Source organism: Colobus angolensis, unplaced genomic scaffold, assembly GCF_000951035.1.
Source record: "Colobus angolensis palliatus isolate OR3802 unplaced genomic scaffold, Cang.pa_1.0 Scaffold54, whole genome shotgun sequence".
In the NCBI taxonomy this organism is placed as follows: Eukaryota; Metazoa; Chordata; class Mammalia; order Primates; family Cercopithecidae; genus Colobus; species Colobus angolensis.
In genome coordinates, this window is record NW_012118932.1 from 1,160,169 (window position 1) to 1,170,667 (window position 10,499).

At 40.7% G+C, this 10,499-nt stretch overlaps 1 protein-coding gene across 1 annotated transcript in view; it reads right to left on the minus strand.

Annotated features, from left to right (window-relative positions):
* The window catches only part of LOC105525505 (E3 ubiquitin-protein ligase RNF168), a 33,455-nt gene that overhangs the window by 9,371 nt on the left and 13,585 nt on the right, over nucleotides 1-10,499 (minus strand). The window contains exons 2-4 of the mRNA XM_011961173.1: nucleotides 7,812-7,888; nucleotides 6,918-7,097; nucleotides 3,107-3,228 (exon numbers count right to left, since the gene is read on the minus strand). Of these exons, the coding sequence (XP_011816563.1) occupies nucleotides 3,107-3,228; nucleotides 6,918-7,097; nucleotides 7,812-7,888 (379 nt within the window). The remainder of the gene's footprint in view (nucleotides 1-3,106; nucleotides 3,229-6,917; nucleotides 7,098-7,811; nucleotides 7,889-10,499) is intronic.

Genomic DNA, 10,499 nt, shown 5'->3' on the forward strand with positions numbered 1-10,499 from the left:
TGAACCCGGGAGGCAGAGCTTGCAGTGAGCTGAGATCCGGCCACTGCACTCCAGCCTGGGCGACAGAGCGAGACTCCGTCTCAGAAAAAAAAAAAAAAAAAAATGCACCTCTGACTTTTTGGGTTTTCTACATAGATAGTTATACTGCCTCTGAAGAATGACAGCTGCTTTTTCCCTCCTTTCCAGACTCATATGTTTTATCTCCTTTTATTGTGTTACTGTGCAGACTAAAATCTCCAACATGAGTCTGAAAACAGGTGGAGAGTAGCAGGCCACCTTTGTGTTTTCCTGACCTTAAAAGGGGAATGGCCGGGCATGGTGGCTCACTCCTGCAATCCAGGCACTTTGGGAGGCCCAGGCAGGAGGATCGCTTGTACCCAGGAGTTTGAGGTTGCAGTGGGCCATGATCGCACCACTGCACTCCAGCCTGGGTGACAGAGCATGCAAGACTCTGTCTCAAAAAGAAAAAAAAGAAGAAATAATTTCCATGTTCCACTATTAAGTATGATATGTGATGGAAGATTTTGGTAGATATCCTTCAACAGGTTAAAAAAGTTTCCATTACCACTTCGTTAAGAATTATCATCTCATGTATTTCATATTCATACAGCTAATGGAATAACTTGCACTGATTCATTTTCTACCATTAAACCAGCAATGTATTCCTGGAATTGTCTTTTTAAATACATTTTCAGCTGCTGTTTTCTTTTTTGAGACATGATCCTAGCTCACTGCAGCTTCAACCTCCTGGGCTCAAGCAATTCTCCCACCTCAGCCTCCCAAGTGGCTGGGGTTACAGGCATGTGCCACTGCGTTTGGTTAATTTTTTTATTTTGTGTAGAGACGGTGTCTTACTATGTTGCCCAGTCTTGTCTTGAACTCCTGGTGTCAAGCAATCCTACCACCTCAGACCTCAGCCTCCCAAAGTGCTGGGATTCTAGGCGTAAGGCACTGTGCCCGACTTTTTTTTTTTTAAAGAGACAGGATCTTGCTATGTGGTCCAAGCTGGTCCCAATGTCAAACTCCCTGGGCTTAAGCAATCCTCCTGCCTCAGCCTCCCAAGTAGCTGGGATTACAGGTACGTGCCACAACACCTGGCTGCCCTTTCTTCTTTTCTGATATGGCATGTAAAGCCTTCTAAATACCACTTCAGCCACATACCAGTTTTCACGCATATTTTCAGTTCTGTATTTCCAACAAAATTTACTCTTCAATCAACAAGTTGTTTAGAAATTTTTCTTAATTTTAAAACTATATAATCCTGTTATTCATTTTTTTTTTTTTTTTTTTTTGAGATGGAGTCTCGCTCTGTCTCCCAGGCTGGAGTGCAGTGGCACAATCTCAGCTCACTGCAAGCTCCACCTCCCGGGTTCACGCCATTCTCCTGCCTCAGCCTCCCGAGTAGCTGGGACTACAGGCGCCGCCACCACACCCAGCTAATGGTTTTGTACGTTTAGTAGAGACGGGGTTTCCCCATGTTAGCCAGGATGGTCTCAATCTCCTGACCTCATGATCCGCCCACCTTGGCCTCCCAAAGTGCTGGGATTACAGGCGTGAGCCACCGCACCCGGCCCTGTTATTCATTTTTAAACTTTTGAATTGCGGTGGAATTCACATAAAATGGAACGCCACATTTTGTTTACCCATGCATTTGTTAATGGACATTTGGGTTGTTCTACCTTTTGGTTATTTGAATAATATTGACACAAATATTCATGCACTAGCATTTGTTTGAATACTTGCTTTTCAGTTCTTTGGGGTACATACCTAGGAATGGAATTGCTGGGTCATGTGCTAATTCTGTTTAACTTTTTGAGGAATCACCAACTGTTTCCTGTAGCCAGACACCACGTTACATTCCTACCAAGTGATGCGCAAGGACTCCAGTTTCTCCACATCTTTGTCCACACTTATTCTTTTCCCTTTTTGTGGATTATAGACATTCTAAAGGGTATGAAATGCTATCTCACCGTGGTTTTGATATGCATTTCCCTAATAACTAATGATGTTAAACGTATCTTCGTGTACTTATTGGCCATTTGTACATCATGGAAAAAATGTCTACTCAAGTCCCTTTGTCCAGTTTTTAATTATTTGTCTTCTGTTGTTGAGTTAGAAGAATTTTCATATATTCTAGGAAACAGACTTTATCTGTTTTTAATATTGTTACAACTTTAATCCGTCAGTTTCTCAATTTTTGCTTTTAAATCCTGTTTTTTCTTGTATTTCTGGTAATTTTTTATTTTTATGTATTTCAAAGTATATATTTAGATACATAAAGATTCATGAGTTATATAGCCTTAAGCAGAATATTGTATCCATATGAAATACCTCTGCATTTTAGTGGTTTTTTCTTCATTTTTACTTTGTACATCATGAGAACTGGCAACCCTGATATTGTCACATCTTTTTTTTTTTTTTAATAGTACCTCCCTCATTTAACATTCCCTTCTCCTAAGCTTCCTCCCACCCCAAATCCAAAATTCCAACAAATCTTGGAAGGAGGTGAGTTACTGCACATATTTCCTCAGTTAAACCAGAAGTCCTTGCGTATTTTTCAAGTCTACATTGTGGTTTTAAACTTTTCCAACTATGAATCACACGGGAAAGCTGATGTTCGCATAAAGCCACCAACTCCACGTAGTACCTGGGCCTGGAGGGTGCTGTGGTGAAGCTCAGTCTCGCCAGCTGGGACTACTGGCTCCTGCGTTTGGTGTAACAGAGAAGAAATGCGAAGACAAACTGTAAACTCCTTCAATGGAGATAAGCCTATCCGGGGCCAGTTTTATTCATCTGAATTTCAACCAAGAGGAAGAGGAATCCGATGGCTCACTTTGAGGAAAGTGGGAATCCTGAGCCAGTACGATCAAGTATAAATCTGCACAATAACTGGCTGAGAGAAAAGCCTGCCACATTTCACCTCTCTCTTCATGCTAGCCAAGGGGAAGCTGTGTGAGTAGCTCTCTCCTTTTCACTGTACCTCAACCTCAGACTATTTTCATACAAAGTTCACGGACCAAACTTTGAGAATCAGTAGTCTATATGAACAGAAAATGCTGGCACATGGTAGGAGGTCAATAAATAATTCATAGCCACGCTCACTTACTTCTGAATATTTCCAGGGTTTCCTTGTTTGTTCTTACTTTTCTTTTCAGACTTGGGTGTAACTGGATCAGATTTTCTGGAATTCAAGGGAGAAGCCGAGATACTTCCCTCACAGAAATTGTTCTTCAACAATAGAAAAAGCGTAACAGACATTATGAGAGAGAACTTTATGATAAAATAAGCTATTAATTTGACTAATTCAGAAATTCAAACAGCATTTTTCAGAAATTATAGTTACATTTAAATTCTATACATCCCTTGAAGAATATTGGCCATGCACAACTCAGAATAAACTATGTTCATCCAAGTTGGTCTAAATTAATTACATTTTTACTATACATCATCAAGCACAAAATAAGGCATAATACTAATCTCATCAGCTGATAATTCCTGTTGATTTTTCTTTCCTTTCTTTTCTTTTTTGAGACAGAGTCTCACTCTGTCGCCCAGACTGGAGTGCAGTGGCGCGATCTTGGCTCACTGCAAGCTCCACCTCCCGGGTTCACGCCATTCTCCTGCCTCAGCCTCCCAAGTAGCTGGGACTACAGGCGCCCGCCACCTCACCCGGCAAATTGTTTGTATTTTTTTAAGTAGAGACAGGGTTTCACCGTGTTAGCCAGGATGGTCTTGATCTCCTGACCTTGTGATCCGCCCGCCTCGGCCTCCTAAAGTGCTGGGATTACAGGCGTGAGCCACCATGCCCAGCCTTTTTTTTTTTCTTAAAAGACAAGGTCTCACTCTGCTGCCGAGGCTAGAGCGCAGTGCAGCAATCACAGCTCCTTGCAACCTTGACCTCCCATGTAGCTAGGACTACAGGCATGAGCCACCATGCTTGGGTAGGTGGGTTTTTTTGTTTTGTTTTGAGACAGTCTTACTCTGTTATCCAGGCTGGAGTGCAGTGGAATGATCATAGCTCACTGCAGCCTCAACCTCCTGGGCTCAGACAATCCTCCCATCTTAGCTTCTCGAGTAGCTAGGACACAGGCATATGCCACCATGCCCAGCTACTTTTTAAAAAATGTTTTGTAGAGATGAAGACTCACTATGTTGCCCAGGCTGGTCTTCAACTATTGGAAGCAAGTGATTCCCCCACCTCAGCCTTCCAAAGTGTTGGGACTGTAGGTCTGAGCCACTGCGCCCAGCCTGTTGATTTTTTTAATAAATAATTTTACATAATTACTTTTATCTATATGGACATATTCAAAGAGCTGTGGATATACCCAAAAGAAGAGTTCTATGTAATAATATTTTAGTTCTGGACTTTAAGGGTATATCAATAAAAATCATAAATATTTACTTGCTGTACCAGTCTCATAAGTTTCTTACTACCCTAATGGAAAAGTTCATATATGGTGATGATGAATATTTGGCCTTAAACCACCAAACTTTCATAAATAAATAGAAAATTATTCTAGGCTGGGAATGGTGGTTCCCGCCTGTAATCCCAACACTTTGGGAGGCCGAAGTGGGTGGATCACACGAGGCCAGGAGTTCAAGACCAGCCTGGCCAACATGGCGAAACCCCATCTCCACCAAAAATACAAAAATTAACAGGGTGTGGTGGAGCCTGTAATCCCAGATACTCGAGAGGCTGAGGCAGGAGAATTGCTTGAACCGGGAACTGAGGCTGCACCACTGCGCTCCAGCCTGGGTGACAGAGTGAGAGGCTGTCTCAAAAAAATTAGTTAAAAAGAAATTATTCTACAATATCAATAAATCTACTCATAAAAAATAAGTTAAAAAATTATTCTACAATATCAATAAATCTACTCTTATAATATCATGGGAAAACTAGATATATTTCTTCCCTATTCCAATTATTATTCCATTGGTCAATGACTTTTATTTAGTTTCCTGATTGTGTATCTTTCTAAAGTGACTCTACTCAAAAGACACATAAAAAGGTGCATATAACCCAAAATTTGGGTATATTATTATGAATGGTATGCCTCTCAAAAAAGAAAAAAATTCCCAATTCTGAGTATACTCATTTTGGTAAGAGAGTGTGTGTGTGTGTGTAAATATATGTATATATAAATACACGTATACATAAATATATGTATACATAAATATGTGTATATATATACATATGTATATATAAATATATGTATATATATAAAACACACATATATTTTATTCTATTGTACTGTATTTCCCAGAGTAAGACCTGTCTCAAAAAACAATAGAATAAATACAATAGACAATAGTCCTATTGTATCACCCATGATTCAATGGTAAGTGTATGTTAAGATATCTGTTATTTGAAAGCTGAGGAATTGTTTTCAGAGGCTCTCAAACCTGAATGTTTCACGCTTCCCTAGATGCCTCTGAAGATAGAATTCCCTAGGTCCCATCCCTAGAGACCCTGATTTAATAGATTTGGAGTCAATAGGAGAGTTCGTATGTCAACCGCACTCCCAGGTTACTCTGCCAGGCTCGTTCAAACCACTAGGCTCCATTGTACCCTCTGATCTTAAAGTATGTGTTTTATCACACACCCTTTAACTCACTGTTTTACAGGCAGCAATTTAACTACAGGAAGCATAATATCCAAGTTTAATACATTATCTAAAAATTTAATGTGCTTTACTTTCAAAATGTGATTTACATCCATAAAATGGAATATTGTTCTACTCTTTAAAAGAATTAGATTGACTACATGTAGTAATATGAAAAATCTCTAAGATGTATCAAGTGGAAAAAATGCAAGCAGCAAAACAGTGTGATTGCTTTTTATATAATCCTTTTTAGGTGAACAAAGAAAAAAAGCTTTTTTTTTTGAGACGTTCTTCCAGGTTGAAGTGCAGTGGCGAGATCAGCTCACTGTAACCTCAAACTCCTGGGCTCAAGGGATCCTCCTGCCTCAGCCCCTCCCAGTAGGTGGAGCTACAGGTAGGTACCACCACACTCAGCTAATTATTTAATTTTTCTGTAGAAACAGGGTCTCACTTTGTTGCCCAGGCTGGTCTCAAACTCTGGGCTTGAGCGATCCTCTTGCCTCACTTTCCCAAAGTACTGGGATTATAGGCCTGAGCCATAGCACCCTGGCAAGAAAAAAGTTGTAAGAAACTGTTAATAGTGGTTACCTTTGGGGAAAGAGACTGATATAAATGGAAAAGGAACGGGAGTGGAAAGGTGAAAGAAGGTTTAAAAGGAGGCTTTCATTCTTCACTGAATTGCTTTCCTACATATAAAAAAGTTTTTAAACAATCTGCAGTGACTCACGCCATAAACCCAGCATTTTGGGAGGCCGAGGCAGGTGAATGGCTTGAGTCCAGGAGCTTGACATCAGTTTGGGAAACATGGCAAAACCGTGTCTCCATAAAAAATTAGCTAGGCTTGGTGGAGCAAGCCTGTAGTCCCAGTTACTCAGGAGGCTGGAAGGGTCACCGGAGCGCGGTGGTCGAGGCTGCAGTGAGTCGTGATTATGCCACTGCACTCCAACCTTCGTGACACAGTAAGACCTGTCTCAGAAAACCAAAAACCCCAAAAACCTGGATTAGAGCAAATATGTAACAATATGCAGAACAATTTTACTTTAAGTAAAGCAAAAATGTCATCAATAGCTTCTAATTATGGCAACGCCATCTCTTCTGTTCTTTGAAAACCACAGTCAAAGCAACAGGAATGTTAATAGTTAGCTTTCCGTATCAGCAGGCTCTGAACACTCAAATTCAACCAGCCTGGGGTGGAAAAGACGGTCTTTGTGGGATGCAGACCTGGAAACACAAGGAGCTGATTCTTCCTATGAGTGGGTTCTGCAGTGGATGCCAAGGGATGACCGTACCTCAACATTCTCTCCTACAACTTACAATATCAATGCTTAGCTTTCTTGCCAGTTCTTCATCACTTCTCAGTTGTTCTTCCATCGCTCTTCGCCTTTTTTCTGCCTGCCTTTTTTCCTCTTCTTCCTCCTCTGCCAACAGTCTCTGTATGTATTCTTCACTGGCTTTGTTCTCTTCTTCCTCGCTGGCCCGTCGCTCTGCCTCCACCTTAAAAGTGATTAATAAAGAGCAATCCTTTTCTGAACGCTTTGGTATACTTGCAATATTTCATAATAAGAATAAAGTAGCAAAAGAACAAATTGGCAGAGATTTAAATGATCTCAAATGAAGTACAAATCTGGAGTAGATTCCTGCAAGATAGCTGTCCCATCTCAGCCTCCCAAAGCACTGAAATTGCAGGTGTGCGCCTCCACACCCAGCCTGAGATGTATTACAAGTGAGAATTACACACAAAATTTTGAAGACTAACAAAAAAAGAGAAAAAGCTCTATTTATGTAAAACTTTACATGTAATTAAAACATAATGCTTCACTGTGAACACTGCTTTTTAGGTACTTTTCCTATTTAGGAACTTCACAGTTAGCCCTTTAACCTTTCCTCATCTAAACCCATAATCTACCACCCCTTTTCTTTAAGCTCAAAACTTTAGGGAAATTAAAAAATGTCCTGGTATGGATTAAATTAGGAAAAAAAAGAGTTAAAAAATTTCCTTAATATGTAAATGCTTAGGGAACACTATCACATAAGAGCATTAATCATGTAGAAGTAAATTATGGCAAAAAACATAGCCCTTATAAAATATATTAAAATTATCCATATTTCAAGATATACTAGTTATATAAGCACACAAAACTAAATTAAAATCTGAAACTAAAAACACAGCAGAGAAATATTCCAAAAAAAAGAATATTTAGCACCTACCTTACTTATTTCCTCTTCATATTCTCTTCTCAATTCCCCAGGTTTACTTAACAGACGAACTGGCTGACAGTCATCAGCTATTTCATATCAAAAAATAAAATAACATTACAGACAACACAATTTTATGGTAACTTTGGTCTTCCATTAAAACTAATATTAAAATGAAAAATTAAAATATACAACTATTAACAACTACAGCAGTATCTCCTTTTGGAATTCCATTTTTAAAATTTAGTATTTTTTTTCTAGATTTACTTATTTTGTTTGAGACAGAGCCTTGCTCTGTTGCCCAGGCTGGAGTGCAGTGGCGCAATCTCAGCTCACTGCAATCTCCATCTCCCAGGTTCAAACGATTCTCCTGCCTCACCCTCTTCCTGAGTAGCTGGGATTACAGACGTGCACCACCACACCTGGCTAATTTTTTATATTTTTGGTAGAGACAGAGTTTCACCATGTTGGCCAGGCTGGTCTTGAACTCCTGACCTCAAGTGATCCACCCACCTCGGCCTCCCAAAGCGTTCTGACTACGGGCGTGAGCCACTGCGCCTGGCCTGGAATTCCATTTTATAAGGTTGGAGGTTTAGGGTTTTGGGTTTGAAATGGCACATGAATGCATATACTTAACCCTTCCTCTAAACTCCATTAAAATGACAGTAAAGAAATTTTTAAAAACTGTAACCCTACAACAGCAGAGATTAGCAGAGGAAGTTAACCAATTAAAAAAAATTTTTTTTTTGGAGACAGAGTCTTGCTCTGTCGCCCAGGCTGTGCAGTGGTGCAATCTCAGCTCACTGCAACCTCTGCCTCCCGGGTTCAAACAATTCTGGTGCCTCAGCCTCCTGAGTAGCTGGGATTACAGGCATGCCCCACCATGCCCAGTTAATTTTTGTATTTTTAATACAGACTGGTTTTTGCCATGTTGGCCAGGCTGGTTTCGAACTCCTAACCTGAGGCAATCTGCTCACCTCAGCCTCCCAAAGTGCTAGGACTACAGGCGTGAGCCACCGTGCCCGGCCCTACTTAAAATAACAAATTTCTAGAAAATGGGAAGGCAACGAAATAGAGATAATTGATACAGCAGAAATGAAGGAAAAGAAATCCTTGGAAGGGAAGACTACAGCTGAGGTAGAACTGGAAGGGAATCTGCCTCCTATTTGCCTAGAGAGAGGCTCAATAGAGTCTAGAGTGAGGAAGAGGGGGACCAAAAACAGAACTCGGGGTTTAAAAGCCGTTAAATCAGAATCGTTGACTTACTGGCATTTCTCCCTGAATATGGGTGTAGGTGCACACACGCATATTTCTTTAAAGAAACAGATCTAGAGAGAGCCAGAGCAGCTAATGTAAGAGGTGGTGACCCAGAGCAAACTCCTCTGCAATCGGGCAGTTAGGGATGGCAAAGCACAAAGGCCAGGTTTCCATCGGCTGGAACTCAACATCTGCCCATCACCAATACCCTTCTATGTACACAGAGCTTTTTTCCTGGGCCTCATTCTCAAGCCTAAAAGCTAACCCAAGGATCATCGGACATTTGAAATACATCTGCAGGACTAGAGAAACAGTAAGCTATACAAAGAGAAAAAATCATCGCCCTGGAGTTGAAAGATAATTCCGGGTCAGAAAATAACCTAAATGCATGTATGTATCCTCAGCAAATCTGACAAGAATGTTATTCGATAAAACAAGACACTGTTTTATAAAGTGTAAAATGGGAACACCCAAAAAAGAGAACCCATCTGCCTGTTTCAAGGGGCAGCTGCTACGCAACTCCAGCTGACTACGACTAGCAGGAAACTCAGGCCTGTCCATGCCATACTTTTGCTTTCTCAAGAAAATCCAGAGACAGCAGGGGTGGATGTTGAGAGATGACTTAATGGGTACAATGTACATTATCTGTGTAGTAGATACCCTAAAAAGCCCTGACTTCGCCACTATGCAATCTATACATGTAACAAAATTACCCTTGCACCCCATAAATGTATCCAAGTGAAAAGAAAAAAAAAAAGAAAATCCAGCAATCCAAATGTTAGTAAGAAATCTTCCAACTTAAATATTGGCATTGGATGGACCACAAGAAATACACACACACAGGATTCCTATGGCCTGCAGGCCAGCAGTTTGAAAAGTCTGCAATAGAGAAACTAAAAAACAGTGATGTGACTCCAAAACAATTAAGGATGCAGTATGCTGAATTCTCATTTATTTTGGTCACTAAGGAGGATCTATTGAAGACAATACAATGGTATATACAGGAGAGACATATATAAGGCTCCTTAAAAAGCAGGATACTCAGCTGGCTTAAACTGAGACCTAGATCAGCAATCCTCAAAGTAGAATCTATGAAACTCTGGAGGTATCTGAGACTTTTTTCAGGGAAACTGCAGAGTCACACTACTTTCATTTAAAAAATTAAGGTAAGCTGGGAGCAGTGCCTCACGCCTGTAATCCCAGCACTTTGGAAGGCTGAAGGTTGAGGCAGGCGGATCACAAGGTCAGGAGTTCGAGACCTGCTTGGCCAATATGGTAAAACCCTGTCTCCACTAAGAATACAAAAATTAGCCAGGTGTGGTGGCACGCACCTGTAGTCTCAGCTACTTGGGAGGCTGAGGCAGAAGAATCGCTTGAACCTGGGAGGTGGAGGTTGCAGTGAGCCAAGATTGTGCCACTGCACTCCAGCCTGGATGACACAGG